General features: G+C 38.8%; 1 protein-coding gene across 1 annotated transcript in view; it reads left to right on the top strand.

Annotated features, from left to right (window-relative positions):
• BMERB1 (bMERB domain containing 1) overlaps positions 1-20,835 on the top strand; it is a 38,915-nt gene extending 18,080 nt beyond the window's left edge. The window contains exons 3-6 of the mRNA XM_051632453.1: positions 11,256-11,329; positions 14,381-14,495; positions 16,137-16,219; positions 17,628-20,835. Of these exons, the coding sequence (XP_051488413.1) occupies positions 11,256-11,329; positions 14,381-14,495; positions 16,137-16,219; positions 17,628-17,740 (385 nt within the window). The 3' untranslated portion in view covers positions 17,741-20,835. The remainder of the gene's footprint in view (positions 1-11,255; positions 11,330-14,380; positions 14,496-16,136; positions 16,220-17,627) is intronic.
• Positions 20,836-23,208: the final 2,373 nt, after the last annotated feature.

The raw sequence follows: 23,208 nt of genomic DNA, 5'->3' as shown, positions 1-23,208 counted from the left end.
TTTAGCAAAGTACCTGTCTACAGAGCATATTTTTACACCTGACTTCAATCCTTTGTGGGAAGGATATTTGTCTGAAGAAAATATCAACAGGTAGGGGATTTGGAGCTTCCAGTCTAACCTAATTCAGGCTTTATTCCTCACTTCATTAGTGGTCTTAGACAGTTCCTGTCACAAGAGAGCACACTGTATTCTGGACTAATAGCAGCCAGGATCTGATATTTGTTAAACAGAATCCATTATGTTATGAACACAAACCCCATTTTTATGTATCAAATTAAATAGCAATACTCCAAGAGATTTTAAAACTGACAAAAGGGCCAGGCATAGGAGCTTCAATGAAGGTCAATGAGTATTAACACAGTTCTGATTACAAAGTCAATAGGGTTTATATTACTAAATCGCTGAATTTAGAAGAATAGGACTTAATAATGAGTATATTATTTTGAAGTCTTCTGTGTCTGAGAGTACCTGAGGTCACAAACTAACAATGCCTTTGCAGACAGGCCAAGAACCTCAGTAGATCTAAAACCTGCAGAACCCAGACCCTTGGCATAAATGAAGTACAGTAGCCTGAAAAAACCCCACTTGCTCTCTTCTCCCTTTGAAGTACAATGATAGGACTGGTACTTTAACCCTTACACATGGGGTTAATTTTAGTGCCCTGACTTGCACTGCCAGAAGTTGAAAGCCCCACCCTCAAACAGCACAGACATCTGTCTTTGAGTATGATCACAGAAGACTTCAGCCCAGAATCACGACTTAGACGCTACACGTAAAAGGTGTACAGAGTAGTGTTCAAAAGTCATACAAAACTATATATGGGTTTTTAAATCTTACATATATCCAAGCAGGCTCATTTTCTCATCTGTTAGCCTATCTCTATGAAACATACTGTTAGTTCAACAGACCCACATTTTCAGTTTTCAAAATCAAAGGAAGGAAAATTTCAATTATATTTGAAGAAATTTCACATACATTTCTGTGATTGAGTTAAAACATCAAAGCTTGGGGGTTTTTTAGTTAATTAATTTCCCCCCACCTCTTTGCAACAGTCACCCTGTGAATAAGCAAGATGCTTTGTGCTATATTGAATATTAAAATTACTTACCATCTTCTCTCTGGGCCATCAGCAGAAAGGTTAATCTCCTCAGGAATAAATCTTCCACCTCTACAAAGAGATTTGGAGACTCAGTTAGCAACAGTTAACTCACATGATGCTGAAGTCAGTCACCAGGTAAGAGACCTCACCTACCTGGTTCAAGGAAGGAAAGGGCAGCAAAAGTTCCTTTAATAATGGGCACGTTTTACTTCTCAAGTTGAGAGGGAGCCCTTCCTGGGCCCGCCCGCCCTCACAGCTGAAGCGAGCTCTGCAGCTGCGTGAGACAAAATGGCCGCCGTGCCGTGGCAGCTCTCCCAGACAACACAAGATGGCTGCCCAGCCCGTGGGGCCAGAGCAGCGACCCTTCCCCATCGCACCTGCCTTCCTCTTGCCACAGCCTTGAGGAGGTTTTCTCCTCCCTCACAAACTCAGCGCGCTCTCCTTACTGTGGGCTGGGCTGCGGGGCACAGAGGGCTGTGGGCTGCCAGATAAGGCCCGCAAAACCTGCTTTTCCAGCTCCAGTGCCCCTGGCTGCAGTAGGAGGCAACAGAGCACTGGGGGGTCTGCCCCAGGAAGCCTTTGTGAAAACTGGACACAGGGCTGTTAAATGGAGGTGCCCTCCACCTGTCTTCCAATAAAAACACCCGCTGCTCAGATCACCCCAACTACAGCACTCAAGAAGGCCACGTGCCCAGGTCCAAACCTGAACTCAGTGCAGCTTACAGGGCACAACTCTGAAAATTAAACTGTCTGGCAGACATTTACTAACGGCTTCCAGAAATCACATCATTCCTGACTGGTGGACAAGTCAGCTACATAGTTTTATCAAAATTATTCAGAAGGTATCTCTAAGAAGGTGTTGTAATTTGTCCACATCTCTATACCAGGCCCACAGAGAAAGACATACTGGTTTTTAGTGACAGACCAATAATTTACTGTTGAAGAGGAATACCTGTGTCTGCTCTTAGACAAATAATGAAAAACTTCTCCAAAACACAGAAAAATGAACATTCAGTGAGAACTGTGGAAACAGGATTTACTGTTTAAAAATGGAACACCACAGATTTTTCAGTGAAGACCACAAATATCTGCACCGTTTCAACAGATGTGATTTTGATCTTCTGTACTGCTTTGCAGTCATTTGTCTCTGCCTTGCAGATAGAACTGGAAATTCCTTACTGGTGTACTAAATGCAAGACCTCATTTAAGCAATTAAAAACTAAAGCAGTAAAAGAAAGATACATTTAAGCAGTGTAAGTTTGTGGAACCCTGAAGTGACGCAAGAACATACAGTACAGGAAACTCCACTTGATATCTCTGATTTTCAAATTTGTGAAGCTTTTTTATTGCAAAATACAGCTTTTTAATTTTGCTGAGTGAAGCTCAATAAAATCAGATGTGACAGGATGTTCTTAGCATGTCCCCTGAATTTTTTTATTTGAAAAGCAAGGGAAGCAGCTGAACTCTTATCTACTTAACAGATGAGATGCTATATGCCACAGTGAAATAGTTCATCTCTCAGCATATACTTTAAAATAAGTCGTTTTTCTTTTTATGGATACAAAGTAATGAAGAAAGCAAAACCAGCTTAAGAAATCAGTTAACAGATCATGTTTCTCAGACCTTGGTGCAAATTGCAGGTCAGATACTAGACTTTTTAAGTCTCTCCTTTGCTCAATGCTGTTATTTTTTCCTTTAAAAAGAAAAGGAAGGCAGCTGAAGACATCTGTACTCTTCATATCCAGAATTCCATAATATTTCCACCTGAATACCTGCTTGCTGTGAAGAATTATCTAAGTTTACATGGAACGAATTTTCAGATTATAAAATCAAGCCTTCCTCAATTAGGTAATGCCACAATTCACATTGTGCAATCACATTTTAGCTCAGGCAAACAGAGTCTGAGCAGAGGAAATGCACTGTTATTTGCTCTGTAATTACATTATTTATTCCTATTTTTGTTTCAAGCCCCTGCCTCACTTAGTGCCCAGGATGGACCTCCTCAGGATATGTCAAGTTATGCAGCAATTGTGGCTGTTCTAGCATCTCTCCTTCTATGCCTCTGATATTTTGAATTTGCACAGATTTATGCCAGGAGCTGTTGTGATCATCTCTAGCCAGCCCAGGAAATGAAAATACATCTTAAAACCATCATATGGTATTTCCATCTCTTCCAAGTTTATTTTCACAAAGGCTAAGGACTCAGCACATATTGCTATGAAGGAGGCAATATGTACAGAAAATCGTCAGTTTATAGCTAGCCAGCATTCCCCCTCATTAGCTTCTCTGAGCTAATTTCTTAAAATATTCTCTGTAAAAAGAGTTTTGGGTCAAACTGTACTTTTTCAGTCTGTCTTTGCAATTAAGGAAAGCAAACATACCACTTCAGAACATGTACACTTTCTAGTTCTCCTGCTTCTATTTCCTTTGTTTCTTTCTTGGAGAGTTAACAGACCCAAAAGCCAAGGGAGCTGCGCAGCCATTATCCTTTTGGTGCCCATTTAATGTGTCACTGTTGTGGATACTTGTTTGTGGATTCAAAAGCAGTTTAGGATACATATCACTGAGGGGCATGGAAATCTACCATGTTGAAAGACATCAATGTAAAAACAGATAATGCATGTGTTAGCTCAGTTTAGCTGTCAGAGGAGACAGGCAGCAAAACCTCATATGATACAGAAACAAGCACAAAATTAATCTAAAAAAAATTTAGTGCAAAATTAATGCATTTTAAAATGTATTAGCGTATTCTGACCCAGTAAATATTAATAGTATAGCTGAGATCTTATCACCCACAGTTACTTCCTATTCCTGTGAATGGAAAAGGCAGGGAGTAATTATAAAATAACGTTCACCATCATCATGAAACATGCTCCTTGGGAAATCTGCCAATGCCTGATACTGCTGGCTTTCCAGATGGAAAGTAAAACTTAAAGCCAGCTATACAAGATGACCTTGAACAAAAACTGTGGAAGTTGCTTCCACCTGTGATACCTGTCTTGGAAGTGGTTATTTCTGCCCTGTAGGTGATACTGAATGGCAATTATTTAATATGTAGGAAATACAGGATATTAAATAGTAAGCTCTATTAGGCTGTTTTAGGCAATTATTGAAAACAGTTTTATTTACCTCATTAAACTGGTTTTATCTGTAAAAATATAAATAACACACAGTATTTGCTTAATGTGGTTATTACATTGCTAAATTACCACTGTGGAAAAGCCAAATTCACTTCCACATTGACTGAGTAGAATTAAAATTGGTCATTGTCTTTGTACACTCTCAGTGCTCATTATTAGATGATTCCCTCTTCTCCAGAGTGCTCGTAATATCTACATCATACAAATTCTCCATAGATCCATTCAGATTTTCAGACCACTTTACGCTGTTATTTTTGCTTACTTGTAATCCCAGGAACAATTACCTTTCACATAGATATGTTTGCTACAACTTTATTTTGCCCTGATAAACTCATACTAGGAGTCCCACAGTTTCATTAGCTGTCCAGAGTAAATAATTAGCAATATAGCATCAACTGTGACTTCTCAGGGCCTTAATGCCATGTGTAGCAACACTGACACATGCTGAGCATCACCCTGGGCAAAGGTGAGAGGGAGGGAGAACACTGCCAAAAGTGTCAGTAGCAGTGGTAACTCACTAGTTATATATTGCTAGCCAGGTGTTCCAACTCCTTTCTTTTTTAGTTTTGATTCCTTCTCTGCTACTTTTTGTCTTTGTGCTGTATATTATCTGTTTTCCTCTCCTCTAAGATTAAGCATGGAATTCTCTTAGGACTCTTTACTTATATGTACAGTATCTAGTACTTTTCTCTTTGTTTGGCTGTTACTATAGTGCAAAGAAATAACACCAGCAAAACCAGATTTTTTAAAATTTATTTTTATACTAGGAGTCTTTATATTCTTTTCAGCTTTGATACTCAATGGTTGCTCTTCTGGTTTTAAAAATTAGAAAAGGTCAATTATGGAGACAAATTAAGAAGGAAATTTTTAACTGATTCTCCTAGAGACCATATATAGCCAGACCTAGAGTTCCTACTCCTGCTGCCTAATTACAAAAAAATAAAAGTACCAGATCAGTTTAAATGAACCATGCACATAAGTTGGCCCAATGCTTTTACATCCAGTTTTCTGTATGCTACTGTGATGGGGTTAGATACTTCTGAGTTTAAATCTAACTTCTTTATTCTATGTTTTTAGACAAATTAACTTAGTCAGTTTTTGCCATGTAGAGAAATATTCCCCTCCACAGTTGGCATTTCCAGGAAAGCTCCTCTTGTTACTATTGAAGTTGACAGTAAAACTTAGTGACTAGCAGAGGAGATGGCCAAGCTCAAGAGAATTTAACAATGTCAGTGAGAATGAAATACAGACAGCTTATTTAGATACAGTTCTGAATTTCTGCAAAATATGCCTGAAGCGTGACCTCCAGGGACTGAGATTTTCAAGTCCTGCCACCTTCAGTGTCTGAAAGGACAGCTGAGTTACAGCACTGCCCTGCACGTTGCGCTCCAATGCTTCTGTCCACTGCTCCTCCACCAGAGAGCGCGTTTCACAAGGAAAGACAGACACACTCATTTCAATAGTTAATCATAGAACCTCCGGCTTGTAACCTGACCTGTCAAGCAAGCTGGTCAACAATCTGTTATCTTAATTGCCAGCTCTTCGTCTTCCAGGCTGAGCAGCACCAGGTGCTGAGCTAAATAACAAGGTGATAAAAACACACCAAGACAACTCAGAAAACCCGTGCTGTGTTCATTAAATGTTGCCTGTGGTGTCACATGTTTATAATTAGAAGTTTTAAGAAACTAAGATGAATTGACAGGGACAAAATGGAGTCAAGTGTAGAAGACAGGCATACATAAACTTGCTTCCTTCCGTTCCCAGAATACTTTCATCATTCCAGATTCTCCACAGCTTTGACAATGCCTGAAATACCTGCAGTCCCCGAAGGCAGCCTTCACCCATGTCCCTCCTCCCCACCTCGGTCCTTATTTTAACAAATCTGCAGCTTGACAACACGTTATCATCTCTGACTGTAGCAATTCTTATTTCCACACAGCTCTTTAGTTCAGTCACCCAAATTTCTCCATCACTACTGGCTGCTCCTTGCTGGTGTTCAATATTTTCACTGGTGACACCACCAGGGAACTGATCTTGTCCCTTCTCTAGATACATGTAATCATATAAACACATCTGATTCTTAAGCCATCTCATAGACCTGCAACTATGAAAGTCTTCAGAAACTTGTCACAATTACAAGCACTTTTCTTCTGGGATAGGAATATATGAAAACAGAACTAAAAATAACCCAAGTGCCTGGAAACCTTCTTGGAAGAGAGGACAAGAAACCAACAGAACCACTCTACATTATTTGTATAACTTCAAGTATTTTAATGCAATAACAGAAAACAAAAGAATCTCAGACCTCCTCTTATAAACATGCCAGAGGAGCACAGATCTATTTCTAGCTTTCAAAGTCATTCAGTAAAAGGAGCAGCTCTCTAGACATATTGAACTGATCTGCTTAGCCTGAAATCAATGAAAAAGGTTTGATGTGTATGTAGCTGCTATTAATAGTTCTTACTCTCAAATCTTGAGCATCCGACAGATTTGTTAGCCATATTTTTTTTTTCTTCACTATTAAGGTGAGCACTTAAATTATTTTTTTCCTACTGCCTTCTACTATCACTTTTGCTTTTTTTCCATCCATGGCTCTAGGTGGTACCTGGGTCTCACACTAGAGTTTGGTTTTCTTCTTTAGCTGAAAAGCAGAAAAATTTAGCTGCTATGGAATCATTTCTATTGAAACAAACCAAAACATTACTTTTGTATCCTGTACAGAATGTTTGTTTTTTAAGTCCTGCCTGCCATTATCTTCCACAGCCTCTGAGACCTGCCAGGGGACAGCTGAATGGGAGGTCTCCTCTCCGTTTCCTTGCCCTGCTCCCCCTCAGTCCAGATGGCACGGCAGAGGTGACTCATGCTGTCACCTCACTTGTGGTTCCTGTGGGGATGACAGTGCTCAGAGCATTCTTCTTCTGGTAACCTGACCAAAGAAACATGTACTGAGGCTGAGTCACTGTGCCAAATTACTGCAGACTTTTCCAACCCACTTGTTTTCCTGTCATTTTGTGACACGTTTAGAAATTTGCTCATGCTGTTTATTTGTTTTGAGCTATTTTATCTTGGCTTTTTTTGTCAAGCATGGAGTCTGCTTTTAGGTTTTGATGATACAGCTAGAAATACTAAGAGAGAAAAGAGTAATACATTCTTATGTGATATCCCCAAACATACAGAGGGTTTATTGCAATAAACCATCAAGAAACAGAAAAGCATAACTGCATACTATTTCAGGAATACAATATTATTGCAATTCAATATTATTGCAATTATTCCAGGGATGGATTTGGGCTCTTAATAAGAGAAATGTTTTATCATACTCATAACTCGTGTTTGAGACTGCTGGGCAGACATTTAAAGCACAGCTCTGGGGGAAAAACTGGTATATTGTAACTGGTGTTGCTTTACTGATTTTTTTATTCTAAATAATAAAAAATTATTTCACAGAGACAGGAAAGAATGTACTGTCTATTCTAGAGACCAGAGCATCCAGCAAAGGTTGTTTGTATATTGCAATTTTTATGCAAATGTCTCGTGCAGCTTTGCAGATAACAGAAACGGGCCTGGAGGGGGTCATTTCAGTACCCTGTGCCATGCTGCATCTAGAGGGGAAAAGCCATTGTGTATTCTGCACAGCCCAACCTGACTATGCTGCTCTCCTTCAAGAATAGCATCAGCTGCACAGGGAGCATAAAACTGCTCTTAAACTGGACTATAATTGTGTAACTTCTCCTCTTGCCTGTCTTGCACTCTGATAGATTTGACACAACCTAGGAGAGAAACTGCTGCAGAATTATGCTGTTTCTGCAGCTTCTCTGGAGAAGTTTAGGGGACCCAAAGGAGTTTTGTTTTCCCTACTCTGCAGATTCCTGATGTCTAAGATTCCCAAAAGCTCTTTTTACTTTCTAAAGAGGTCTGACAGCAAAATAAATATGCTCTCAGTCAAACCCTGCTGACAATCCAACTTTCAAATGAGAAATCCAGTGGAATTTCATTTTTTCCAGAAGCAGCATTAACTTCTCCTGAGCTTCCTGTAACTGCTCACATCCAAGAACTGGAACTTAAGAGGGAAAAAGAGAGGAAGGATCATTGTAACAGTATGGATTTAATTGAGTTCTTCCTCTTACCTTTTCTTCAAGGACAACAAGGTGACTCTTGCCCAGGGCAGGAACTGTAGGCCTACATTCAGTATTATTTGCTAGCAGATGTGTGATATGCTTTATAGTTAAAAGCAACTATACCTCCTGCTTTTGTTAAGTCAGATGGATGAAGCCTTCATGTGGTTTTAATGAATAGGTGCCATAGCCCTTCTTCAGTCATTTAACCATATCTTTTTATTTTTTTCTTAATCTGCACCATGGAGTGGATGAAACGCAAAGGCTGTTTGACACAGAGAGGAGGAAAGATGTTCCATGTGCTTAAGGGGATTGGTACAGATGGTGGGTTTAGTCTTTGTCCATCATAAAAATGCAATAGTATACAGAACTGGGACTCCAGAGAGGTCACCTGGCTCATGACTGTTGGAATTCAGATTGTCACAGAACTGTTATAGGCCTTAAGTGCTTGGCCACATATTTACATCTCTCCTGTGAGTTTGTAGAAGGCAGAAACAAAACTCAGGCCTCAGGAAAGACAGATGATAGGAATATATAGAGTGCTAGCTATATGCTCTGCAGTCAAAATTGAAAAGCCAAAATAATGGGAGGAATTGCAGTTACAGTTGCAATATGGGACTAATACTTTTGGCACAAAGGGAGCATAGGGGCTGTAGAGACTACTGAAGAGTGATCATCTTGTTCACATGAAACATGCTGCCAATGATATTTTAAATTCCTGAAAATCCTGAGAGAAGAGCAGTCACATCAGCTTCTGGGAGTTCCTCAAGGAGGGAAGAGAGCCAAACTGATACAGTTAACTATTTTAATTATGTTTTGAATCTTCCCAGAATGAAGCCCCATCTACAGAAGGATTAAAAACAAAAATCCTCTCTGCATATGTCAGTGGAGACCTTTTTTGTAGAAACTCACTGTTCTCTTCACTAGTTGAAGATCTGGCCCCTAAATATAATTTGAATACAGCAGTTCAATATTGAACATTTCTCATCAAGAAACTGCTATCTTTGTTAACCATAGTAATTTTCCTGCAATATATTAATACTAGTTATATTAATATATGACACCCAAACTACATGAACACTGAATGGATAAGGAGCTGTGAGGTTTACTCACATCCCAGCACATTTTAGATACTGATTCTCCAGAGGACATAGTGTTTAAGACTGTTAATTGATAAAAGCAATTTCAGTACCATTTAGCATGATGGATCTCAAGAGTAAAACAAGCTTTGCTTGTGATCAGCATTAATAATATGAGGAGCCCAAGTAAGAATAATCATCAGTATAAATGTCTCTGCCTCCAGGTGTCCTAAACACAGCAGTGAACAGTGGACTAGCCTTGAGGCTGGCATACTGATCTTCCTAATAAAAGCCAGTCTTACAAGACAGATGTACAGTGGGAGAGCAGATCCCCAGCAGAGGTGACAGTGGCACCTAAACAAGAAAAAGAGGTCAGCAATCAGGATTGTTACCAGAGATACTTTCCTGTCATTATTTTGGGAAAGGAGAAGTAAAAAGGAAGCAGGAATAGCTGTCATAGCACAATGAAAGTAATGGAACAGGCAAGATGGAGTTAACCAAAGCTGAAAACAATAAAAGGACCAATATGTTTTGACAACATGAGCAAAGCAGCTGAAGGACAGCTCCCTGTGGAGACCTGCATTCCATACAGAGACAGAAAGGAGAATAAAAAGCTCTTGGATTGTGATTAAAATCTGATTTGTACCAGAAACACCTACTTTTTCCACTCCTTACTTAATTCTGTACTTTGATTGCATTGTCCTTTGTGCACTTTCTCTCACATACACACTCTAATCTCTAGGGTTTCCTCTCTTCAAATTCCACTGTGACAATCCATGTTCTAATACCACTTTAGCTACCTTCAGCTGCTTAGGCAACAGGCCCTTCAGGCAAAGGATTATGAAACAAGGACTCAGATCTGTGGGTAAGGACAGAGTTAGTGACACTAAGTTGAAGAATGTATATTAAACAGAGGATGCTTTTTGTATTCCTTAGGGTGTGATTTCAAAATGAAAGCCCCTGATGCAGCCCTCAGAACCAACACCTGAGCTTTGGCTGCCAGTATGGCTGAGACACTAAAATAAATTTGCCAGGAAGCTAATGCTGCAGTTTGCTAGCTTCCCTGGGAATAGTATAGCATAGCACCTCTCAGCATAGGTATCAGTTTCAATAAGAACTGAAGGTGCAGTTTCTGCTAATGTGAGAGGGTTTTTTTAGGCTGTCTTTTGTATCTTAATGTTGATGGACTTTCTGCACACATCAAGGACTGGAAGTACTCATGTCAGCTGTGGAAGGCATTCATCAAAGGCATAAAACCTCAAAATAGTTAGATGCCAAATTACAAGAGTGTCCAGATCGTTGGTATTAGGGCTTTTACTAGTAAGGTCACAAAGAAAGTTGGCAGTGGAATATAAACCTTGTTTTAACTATGCCAAATAATGTATCAGTTTCCACTGCCCCTTCCAAGGCTCCCTGTTATTCTCACCCTTTTTACCTAGTGAAAACTTGCTGCAGTATGTGCAATGTAGTACAGGTGTCTTTCCTGACTATTAAATATACAAATGCCCATCCCAGAACGTTCTCTGACACTCAGGAAATCAAAGGGCGTGTGTGTGCACTGACAGATATGACCTATACACATATTAGATTCCAGTAAGACAAGTAATCAAGGGCTCAACAGGTGTTTACTACTAAATACCTTTTGCTATCTATTTAGATTGGTGAATAAACAGTATCAGGATCCTAAGATTAAACTCTGCATTTCTAGCTGCTGCACAGGTCCCAGGCAAGGGACAGGATCATATATTCAGATGAGATCTGCCAATCCCACCAACACAGGATAGATTGTATGTCTCTGACCATGCTTTTTCTGTTTCTGCAGGATGGATGACATCCAACTGTGCAAAGACATTATGAACCTTAAGAAAGAGCTGCAGAGTTTGGTAGCAATTCCAGGTAATGGCTATTTCCAACCCAGTATTAGGATCATGCTTGGGTGACATCCAGCAATGGTGTCAGGAACACACCTCTGGCCCTAACAATAAGAAATCTCCCCCCAAGGCAGAGTTTCATCTCTCTTTCCTCTAGTCCTTGTTTTTAATCCCATTTTCCTTCCCATCATTAATCTTCTGGTCTCTAAATTTCTTTTAAAATTTCTTTTAGTGTTATGTTTCTCTGCTCCCTTGGCAGAAACCCTATAAGTGTTACTTAAACAAGTTGGCCATACCTTAGCTTTTGCCCTCCTTTGGCAATCTCGAGGGAACCTAGTGGCACAGAGGACATCAGGTAGAAAAGACTGATGTTGAGATACCTGAGATAAAAGAGAGAAAGGAGAGGGATTTACAACCATCACCATAAATGGGATTGTTTTTTTCCCCACATAAACCAGTTCAATGTCACATCTCAAGTTAAATCTGCAATTTCACTGCTCTAAGGAGGGACAGAGTTATGGGCAGTTTTGCAGTTCTTGACTCTAAACTCCAGCTGAAACCAATACTGAATTTTGCTTTACTACAGTCTTGATATTTTACATCATCCATGACAGCCCAACTCTGTTAAAGAAAAAAGTACAAGACAGAGCCTGCAAAGGACTCAACTACTGCAGTGGGCCATTTAAACTAAAGACTACTGCACAGCCTCTAGCACCCTTCATTTGCTGCTGCTTAGCTATTAAGAACACATTTTGACTCTCCTTTGGTTATCCTCATTCCCCCCCTACCCCACATTTTATTGTGCAGCTTTAAAAGACAGCTTTCTCCCCAGTCATGTCATGAAGTCAGTCATGAAATAGGAAACAGAGGTCTACTCTGAGGCCCAGGTTCTTAGTTCTACAAAAGCTTTTCCACTTTTCTTTGCATCCAACAAAATTTGATTAATAACCTTTTTCTTTCTTTATAGTTCTTAGTTACAGGTCACATTCTTAATTTCTAATAACGCTGTTGGTACGTTATTGGTTTAAAAGGTATTGGAAAGGATTATAAAACCTAGAAAATACCTATTAATTATTCCCCTTGCCTCTTCTAGTCTAACACTTTCCTACCCATACTTTTAACTTACAGGTAAGGGTTAAGTTTTCCTTTTCCTGGTGGGCTTTTTTTTATTTAAACCTCTTAGAACCTATTTTCCAGTCACAGTCTTAAGCAGAGATACAGAGAGCAGTTTCTCCTTATAAGGCATTTTGCAAATCTCTGCAAACTTCAGAATTAAGTATCTGCAGCTCCACCAGCACCACCTTTTGACAGACTCACAACAAGGATAATTTTGTCTTAACGAAGACAAAGAAGCTGCTGCATTCATGCAGAACTAAGTGCTGACACAGCGTGTGCCTAACCTAGAAAAACACTTTCCAGAAATGGGTTCATTCATAACACCTTTATCATCATTGTCCTGTTAATATACAGGTTTGTATAGAGACGATCTCTTTGGTTTCAGTAGACACGGATTGGCCAGTTTCAGTAGACATAGGATCAGTCTTTTAGTACACAGAGCACACAGTTCTTTGCCACAATCCAGGATGCATGTATTTCCCAGGCAGTTTCCTGAAGGATATCACAGGAGAGCACATCTCAGTCTGTGGAAAGAATAGATTGAAAGGAAGTAGAAAGTAGCTTCTACCTTTAGTAGTGGGAGGAAGAGATTCCTTGTTCCACAGACATAAGAGGCAAAGCAAGAAAAGCAGTGATTACTAAGCACTCTTTTTCTGCTGCAAATTCAGCATTAACCACAGGAACTCTCAACAGGTAACAGCATAGAAGACTTGAAATCATATTAGCCAATCCCTTACCTTTATCATTGCTAGAAGATAAGACACAGAAAATACATCCTTGTTATACGACAAATTATTTCCTTTGCCACGGGCAGATTATAATTTAAAATAATCTGAAACTGCATTTAGAGATCCATAAAATTAAGTAAAACGAGTTATGGGAAGAAGAGCAAACTGCCTGTGGTCTGATGCATCTGAACTATGTTATGTCTGCTGATTGAACTTACAAGATTTCAAACAGCTAAATAAATCAGACATTTGAAAATAATTGTTTAATAAAACTTAATTTTGGATCATAGGCTCCAAGACACTTAGTGCTGGGAATTTTTGCAATAAATGCATTCCTTAGTAAGCAAGATAAAAGCACCTTTCATATATTTGAGACAATGAAATTCTTTGTCTTGGTCTCAGGAAGTCATACTCCCTATTGTTCAAAACCAAAAGTCTTAATTTAACAAAAAGTGTCTTCTCAGGTAATCAAAACTCTCAGCTTCTGGAGGAAATATGTGGGCTGGGATTTGCCTCTGGCTTTCTTATTTCTGCTCCACTTGCTAAGTTTGAAGATTTGTCTTAACGACATTTGCTTAAATTACAGCTCTCTAATTCCCAACATTCATGAGGTTTAGCTTGTGACAGGTGCATCTTTCATGTCACAAGTCATTTACAGACAACCTAGTCATTTACAGACTGGGCAATTGACAAGGACATATTACTCAGATTTTTGAGGCCCAGGGAAAATTAAGTATTTATTATTCCATATTTTACAATTAATGCTATTTGCATGGATTTGCAGCTTACCTGCCTTACCAGAGTAGAAAAAAAGTGTTGCAATTAACAGCCAAAGCTGTCATGAAATAAGAACAGTTCTTTCTGGTGTGGTCTCATTTCCTCATGTCAAAGGGAGTTTGTACCACAGTTTTTAATGTAGCATCCTGGGCTGGTTTCTTACCAAAGCTCTTAAAAAAAATTCAAAGCAGTGTCTTGCAGAATAACTCAATATTTTACAAAGTAGGCTTGGCAAGCCCTGCAGAATGTCCAGACCATTAAGCTGATCAGACTCAACAGCAGTAAGTAAAAGAGAGAAAAGAGGCAGTAACCAGAACTTGCTGGGCTTTTGGTGATTCAGGTCTGAAGGGTCATTGACTTAAATCAGCAATTTTTTCTTAAATATCCGCAATATCCACCCCAACCCTCTCATCTCACTCCCTAGAATCCAGTCTCTTTTCTCTGTTTTTGACCAGAAAAAGAAAAAACAAAGATGGAGAAACAAAGAGAGGATGAGCTGATTCAGAAGATCCATAGACTGGTACAAAAAAGAGATTTTCTTGTAGATGATGCAGAGGTGGAGAGATTACGGTAAGAATGACAAGCAACTGAGCTTGTTACCAAGATTTCACAAGTCTAATACTACACAGGAGGGAGTGACAAAATTTAGATCAACTTTACTGGGAGATAATTGGTCCTTCAAAACAACTTACCAAGTAAAAAGCCTCCTCCCAGTTCCACAGGAAAAACATTAAAAGTAGATTACTGCACTTCTGTGTCTCTTTATCTTACTGAGTCAGTCATCTCATGACTGCAGTGGGGCTTGGTCTATTACTTCCCTACCAAATGGTGCCTGGGTGTTTACCATTAAAAAAAAGAAGCATTTTTGCTGCTACCAGAAGATCCTATGGGGATGAGAAGTAGACATGAAATGGAATTCTACAAGGGCTGCATTTGTACACATCTAAGATTTGCCTTTTTTAAAAAACAAAGCAAATTATCAATGTAGTTGGGTTTTATTACTACTGTTCTCAGTCTGCCACAGCAAAAAAAAATGAGAATGCAGCTACTGACACAGATCTACCTAACCTAAAACGTCAGCAAGATCAGAATGGTTTCATATCAAAATCTTAGCCCTAAATTGCTAGGAAACCTGTGGCCTTGCTCAGAAGTTCATTTCCAGCTGTTACACTGAGACCCCCACACTCTACAGACTGACGTTAGAGTTTTGTTGTTACTTCCCCTGTCTCTTTCAACAGTAAAGATTCAAGACCTATCAATCCATTTACCATAAATGACAATGTCTCTTTCAACACATTTAAATTCTAAGCAAAGGACAGGAGAGAAGAAAGCTTGCCAGAGTCCTGCAGCTGATCAAAGAGAGCAGGCCAAAGTCAGCAGCTGACAAGAAGCCTGATCTAGTAATATAATCCAGAGCTTTCAGCTGCTAGTTCAGTGTGCACATTGCAAAAGCCTCAGCAGCAGCCAAGCAATACAGAGGCATAACTGTAGGCTACTGAAAATGTACTGCTGGGCATTATGCAGATTTGAATACATTAGTGTCAATCCACATTTGCAGTAAAACTCAAGGCTTTCCTTTGAAACTCTTGATAGTAAAACCTGCTGCTTTTCCTTTAAACTGAGATATTCCATCTGTGCACTCACTGTTCATGTTTAGGTAACAAAGTAGCTAAGAAACTAACATGAAAATATAATTAATAAATACAACCAAGGTTAAAAACACCGTTTTTTTTTATTTTGAGCACGAAGACAATCTTCAGATAAAAACACTGGGTTTTGGTAAAAACTAGCAGCAAAGGACCATGAGATCCAGTCTATTGTCTAAGCAGGCCTTAAAAATAAGCAGTACAATCACACCAATGTGTCCTCTGCTTTACTTAGTAGAGGAAGCACCGTGAAATACTTGTGAGGCCAACTTAAAAATGTGATACATTATGGTTTAAATCCACTGACTAGGAAATATAACAAAACCAATGCTATCAGAGACACAGAAGAACCTTGAGCAAAATTCTGTCTCTGAATTCTACAATTTTGTTACTGTTTTCATTTGGGCAAATACTTTGCTTTTTAATAAGCAGAAAAAATAAGTGGTTTTTAAAAGAACAACAAAGAATTGTTTGATTCTAGCTGTTGTAGCTTTTGCTTTCACATTTACAGATAAAACATTGTTATTGCTGGAACAGTTACTTTCATATTTTTTTTCCCCACCAGAGAGAAAGAAGAAGACAAAGAGATGGCTGAATTCCTTCGAACCAAGTTAAAACCCTTAGATAAAGCAACACAGTCTCCTACCAGTGAGTTCCCAAACATTACGAAAAACAAGAACAGGAATAAGTCTAAAGACAATGGTATAAAAGAGCATTTTCAAAGGCCATTGTGGGTCAGCCTCTTCCAAAAGCTAGATTAATTTAGCTAAATCACCCTGTAACAAGATAGTGTGTCAGCAATTGCTGGCCACGTAGCATTCAGATGCCCAATTACCCCTTAAAACTGAATCCAAGTAATCCATAACCACTTTAAAATGGCCTTGTATGTTTAAAATATGCAAAGTATATTGGAATACACATTAGCACAACCTGCTTTTGTAAGCAATTAGATCTATTTTTGGCAATCTGATTCTGCAAAAATAACTGCAGAAAAATTTCCTAAGATATATGCTAGGATATCTGAAGCAAAGTTTGCCTGTTTTACTGCAGGCAAGATGGGAACTAAAGACTGCAAGCTTTCACAGCTGCCACAAATTTTGTACATCTTAGCAGCATAAGTACACTTTTTGACAACCACAGTCCAAATCACTTACGGACAGAACTGCCACCACACTAATTTCTCAGAAACTAAGTAGAATACTTGATCCCTTGGAAGCCTTGAGATGCAACTTTCAAACAAAACTCACCAAATGAACTCTAGAAGTTAACAGGTTGATTTTGACCTGTCTCAAAACGAGCTCTTGGGCAAGGAGATAGTCAAGTGAGAGTGATGCCCTTCTTAGAAAGTGAATTTGGCCCACCAGCTGAAGAAGTCTGTATCTAAACACACCACCATTTTGCACAGATCAAGATTTTCCTAAAGAGCTTCCAGAAAGATGTGGCACAACTGAGTTCAAGTACAAGATTGACAGAGACTTTAAGATGCATCCCTAATTATTTACACCCTTTTAGTTACCAGAAGCATGACTCGTCTCCCTTATTAGTTTACTTCATGTCATTGCTTTTAAATGCAACAATACAGATAACAAGATTCTCTTCACCCTGAGAAGTTAAAGCCTACCTTTGTTCTCCTAATTACAACATCCAGGTTGATGAGAAAATAAACTAGTAATATTTTTGTTCTTCAGCTCCTTAGTTGTTGGGGTTTAAACACAGTAAGAGGACTTAGTGGAAGGACCTATTATCAGACCCTATGGCTGTGAACAGGGATACCTGAACTGAACAAGATACAAGAAGTTTACCCTGCCATTGAGATGTCTGGGTTCTTTAGCCCCTCTTAACTCCATGCCCTAAAGAGATAAGACTGAACAGGTTGAATCCACACACCAACTTGGTTACTACTAAAGTGTTAGGATGTATTATTCAAACTAGAATTGAAAAACTCAGGGGAAGGGGGAAAAGGGCAGGAAAGGTCTGTATTCTTTAAGACAGAAGTAGGAAAAAACAGACAGACCAGCTTTTGGTTTTTAACAGTGTCCTGTTTTGAACATTGCAGGCAGCCCAGTAGAAAAGAAGGCTGAACCTCCTCCAAGCAAGCCCGCCATTGCCAAAGCTGGATTGGCTATTATTAAAGATTGTTGTGGGGCCACACAATGCAACATCATGTAGCTCTGGGCTCTCTGCCGTGTTTGTCTTTTCAAATGTTTTCATTGAACAAAACTGCAGGGTGAGGGGAACTAACAAGCTTCCTGCTAACAGAATCAAGAGCAAGTGGTACAACAGTAACATGTGGAATGTACAATGGCAGGTTCTTCACTGTTGCATGGATCACTCAACACGCATGCCTGATATCAAAAGAAATCTACATAGTGGCTGTCCAGTGACCAGAAAAGATCTGTAGTAGAGTCAACAGAAACACCCCATGATAAAAGTGAAAAGAGGGTATATTTCATCCAGTAAGGTGTAAAACATCAATTTTAACAGGCCATCACTTTGTAAGAATTTGTTGTACACTTCTTCCCCTTGACAAACAGCACTCAAATTGCTGAAATCTCCCATTTTGGTTACTTTTCAAAACAAAAGCCACAAGTAGCAATGCTGTATATAGTGTAACTGATAGATGAAGCAACTTTAGGACAACTGATGTTGCATACAAAATACTTTGCAAACTAGTGTGATGTTCAACTACTTTGCTGTGGAGTTTCACTTCCAATTCTTTCTAAAGAATGAGGATCAGTGACAAGGATGCCGCAAGTAGAGACAGATTTTTATATACCATATGATTTCTGAGTTACTCAAGTCAAATGAATATTGCTTACACCAGGGAAAATAAGTCTCTGGTAAAGATTTAGCAAGCACAGGTACAGTAATCTGCAAATAGATTATGTAGTCCAAGCTGTGTCATTTCTCTTTTAGATCTCCACCTCTCATGGAGCCAGAGAAATATTCACCCAGAGTTTTGTCCACTATTAGAAGTTATGTGCAGTATGAGATTACATGAAACTGGTAGGTTACTGAGAAGAGAGTGGACTACAAAGTTTTATCTAATATTTAAACAATGCTTAAAAGAACTATTAATTGCATATTTCATGACTGTAAGAAATAAACTATCAAGCAAAGGAAGACACTAGCCACCCAAGACAAAGTGACCACATGACAAATACACGGAAAAGTAGATCTTTGTTGTAGGAAGATCCCATTCTACACAAAATGGGTTTAAAATTAAGGGAAATACAGAAAGACTTACCTGTGCTTCACCATTTAGTGTATTTCTGGTCTCTTATGCAGATTAAGCCTTGTGGATTCTAGTATCTTTATGTTAGCTGTCAGTAACTGGTTTGTCTGTGTGATGGTATTCCATATAAGTGTACTGTGATAGGTGTAAATAGTAAAATAAATTTACATGATCTAATGTGAAAAATCTCAGGCTTAGAAATAACAGATAGCAAAAAGTTACTAAAAATAAGGTTTTTCAAGAAGAACTTCCATTTTTGTGAAGCTAGCTAAGTGAAGTGTGCACTTATATACAAAGGAATCACAGTTATAGGAAAGGAGAAAAAAAATTAACAGCAGTTCCTCAAAAGGGATTAACAGTAACATATCTTACAAAGGAGAAGTATCATATGAAGGTTCAAGGAGATAAACATTATCTAAAGTAATTCAGAATATTCTTGTACAAATAAAACTTAATCCCTAGCATTGGAGTGATTCAGTGAAGAACATCGGCACTTCCAGAAGCATTTGTTTCAGTACTGCAGACTCACTTGAGACAAAGAACCTACGTCACCAAGTTCCTTAAGGTTGAAGGATCAAGGAGAAAATAATACCAAGCTTTCCACTAAGACATGAAGCACTTTAATAATTTTGACCAAAGATGTAGGAAAGGACAAAATATACCCAAAGGTTGAACAGTCACATATGTATCAATAAGGATGCCAAAACTATATCAAATTAAGACAAAGAATTATCAGTATCTTAAGACAAGAAGCAAATGTTCAGTGCCATTAACAAAGACAAATGGAAGTTAGGAAAGAAACCAGAAGCACCAAACTTAGCCTTAGGAGGATCAGCTGTTACAACCACATATTGCAAATTGCAGTAAGTAAAAGGACCTGAAGAAGCACTCAGCACACAGTTGTTGTAAGGCAAGAAGTGACTTATGCAAAAGTGTTTAAACCAGGCTGTGCGGATGATCGGGGTGATCTCTGCATGCTGCACAGAACACACCGTCCCTTAGGGAAAAGTGAAGTCAGTGGAATGTAGGTCTATATGAAAAAAATTCACTAACAGGAAATGGAGCTAGACATATCTAGGATCCAACACATGACTAGGATACAGAGCCCCTTTAATTAAAATAAAGAAAACACAGGAAGTATGAACCTGTAATCTTCATATGCAGTTACTATTGATAGCCAGGGCCCCACAGGGACCTGAAGTACAGCAGTATTAATGAGTGAACTTCCTTTTGAAATTCTAACTTGGCTCAGCTGAGTTAGAGTTTGTTTTGTTTGATTAGCAAATGCATCCATTTTGTTTATATTCAGGCAGGCTTGGCCAGCTTGCCTGCAATGTATCAGTGTCACTTTAGAAGGGGGTCAGTGATGCTGCTTAGCAGTGACATCCCAGACTTTTTAGTCTGAGGTCAGATTCTCAACTGTGCTCAATACTGGCTCGCAGTGTTGCCCCCCCCCCCCAGAACACAGCAAAGCACTCATGGTGTACTTCTAACGTAATGGTCTTAAACAGTTGAAACTTAATGAAGGAATGAAGTATATTATGATCTTGATCCTTGTTTTTGAGAAGTCAGACTAAACCACTAAATATTCCCCTGTACCATGAGGGGCTCTGTAACTTCTGTAATCCCGTGAATGTAACACATTATTATGCAAACCTCGTATGTCAGAAACAGCAAAAAGTATGAGACAAGTATCTTAAGGTGACTGTCTGCAAAGAGGGACATGGGTTGACTGAAGAACCCAAAATCTCTTCTACTGGCTGTTTATCACTTCAGAAAGAAGACAAGGCATCAGGAAAAGGAGATTTAAGGTGGATTTGACACATTTCCTCTATGAACCAGTAAATGTGGCTATATTCAAGAAAGGATCTTGGCCTACTGAGTAAACAAAAGTGCTGAAGTGCTATTTGTACTAACCACCAATACTACCAAGTGGTTCTCTTGTACCTTCCCCTAGCCCTACTAAATCTCTTCAGCAAAGTAGAGATAAACATATATCCAAATAAACTAAGCTGCTGTGTTATACTAAGCATTTGTTTCTTCCTGTTAATATACAAAATAATCAGTTGTGGAGTAGAGTGGGATGCCTGAGGATTTATCATGTCCTGTACCCCAGTATCACTGAATAAGACTGTAGACAAGTCAGCTCAGCATCACTCTATGTGCCAAATATAAGTGGAATAGCTTCTGACAGTGGTATAGGTTCCAAATCTCAAGGTGGAATGAATAAATATCAACTCAAAACAAGAGTGCAAGAACTGGTGTTTCTCACCACTCTTCTTGAATTAATACAAACTTTTCTGGCACAATGTCACAACTCATAAATTGCTTTGCTTTTGAGTTGGCAAAGGCTGCTCTACAGCCTCCTCAGAAAGGCTCACAAGGCTGGATTACCGTAACTTCAAAACAATGTTTGTTGCAGATACATTTTAAAGAAAATATTTTAAGGCTTTTGCTTAAGGACTGTCAAGCTCAAAAGATTTTAGAGAGATTCCAAAGGGATCACCTGTATCCTCACAAACAATAGGAACATTGTAGTTTCCACCATTTGTCTTGGAACTAAGAACAGTTACCAGAAGTTACCTGAAGTCTGGTAAGGTGCTTAGGTCTCACTGGGTAATGTCCATACTATCCTCTTTATTTCAAATCTGTAGACAACCTGCAGTCATCATTCAAGCATTCTCTCCTAAAAGCTTAAGTTGGATGTGTCTTCAAATGCACCCTTCAAGCACAACCAGCATGGTCAGGCTTCTTCTGTTAAGCCTGTCACTACTTTTAGCTGAAGTCTTTAAATGCTTAGGGAAAACAAATGCAACATTGTCAGTGGCAATTAGCTAAAAGAGGAATAAACAAACAAAATCTCCTTAGGTATTCTAGATATAAGGCAGCTAAGGATTAGACAGCACTAGTGGAGCACCTAAAAAAAGGCCTAAAAACTAATCTATCCTGGAGAAGTCTTTTACTCAGCAGAAACGACTAAAATTTCTTGTATCAGTCTGCTTCCTGTAGCATATGTATAGGACTACAAACCATTAAAAATCACTTGAATTAAGATTTTAAATTTCTCTATGTAGTATTAAAACAAAACCAGTCATACAAGAAGGAATATGTTACAAGTTATGCATGTTGGAAGAGTAGGGATATTTATCTCATCTTCTGGACAAATATCAGATATATTGTGGGAAAATACCTGAAAAATAGCTCTAGGTATCTCACTTCAGAGCATACATCCACTCTAAGACATTACACTATGCATTAATGAAATGCTGACTTACAAGTACATCAGCATCTGACTCTGTGGCCACACAGACTTAAGAGATATCGAAGTCAAGCTTTTAATAGAAAATTACTTAAAGCCAAGGGCTTTAAACTCTAGTTTTCAAAGGTACAAAAAATATTATAAATATTCAAATTGCAAAAATGTTATCTGCAAAGATACTGAAAGCATTTCAGTGTTAGAGGCAAGAAATTGAGATAAAAGGGTTACTCCCAGACTGATAAGCAGGCTTCATTATCACTCAGCTTTCACTTGCTCACATTTCTGCAAACAGCAAAGCAAAGCCAGACTGCTTTTCCTCACACCAAGTTTCTCTCCACACATAAGTTGTCTAAAATACAGAAACCAATCTGTCCTATATGACCAAAGCCAAAGTACTCAGCCTGTTCTATAGCAAGATTACTTTCTTCTTTCACACCTGAAAGCTTTGCATTGTCCAAAGGAAAAGCCTTTTGTCAGCTTCAGTTCAGAAACTTCAAAGGTTATGAAACAGCCTTATGTTCTCTCTGCTTAGACAGTTGTGCTTCCTGTCAGCATTATTCCACATTAAGCCTGAAACATCAAGTAAGTCAGCCACTTCCCTAATGCCCTTCTCTTGCATCTAGCCCGAATTTCTCCTTGATGCGCTTCTTTTTAAAATTATATTCAGTAGAAATAGGAGTTAAACCATAGCTCACCATGCAGTTACACTCTGTCCCATTAAATTATGGTAGACAAAACAAGCCACATTTATCTTAGAAAAAAAATCAAATTATTTCCATGATGTCTTTCAAAAAGCTTTTTAATAATTTAAACAAATGGCTTAACATAAAGTGAGAATGAAAAAAGTGGGTGTATTTGCAGCATGACAACAGAATAATGAAAAGACAACTCACCTTTTGAAGGTAATAACATACAAGGTGGCAGCATGAGGGATTTTAACTCATGCATGCTTAAAACATTCACAACTACTGTAATTCTTTTCTTTCAGACTGGTGATATGGTTTGCTGTTGCTCAAGATGGTGTAGAAAGTTTATATAAGCTGCCAGCTCCTCCTTTTAAAGAGTGATATAGAATCATAGAATCATAGAATCCTAGGGGTTGGAAGGGACCTCGAAAGATCATCTAGTCCAACCCACCTGCCA

This window comes from Apus apus, chromosome 14 (assembly GCF_020740795.1).
Source record: "Apus apus isolate bApuApu2 chromosome 14, bApuApu2.pri.cur, whole genome shotgun sequence".
Classification (NCBI taxonomy): domain Eukaryota; kingdom Metazoa; phylum Chordata; class Aves; order Apodiformes; family Apodidae; genus Apus; species Apus apus.
Note: the sequence above shows the minus strand (reverse complement) of the source record. Positions and strands in the feature narration are given on the sequence as shown.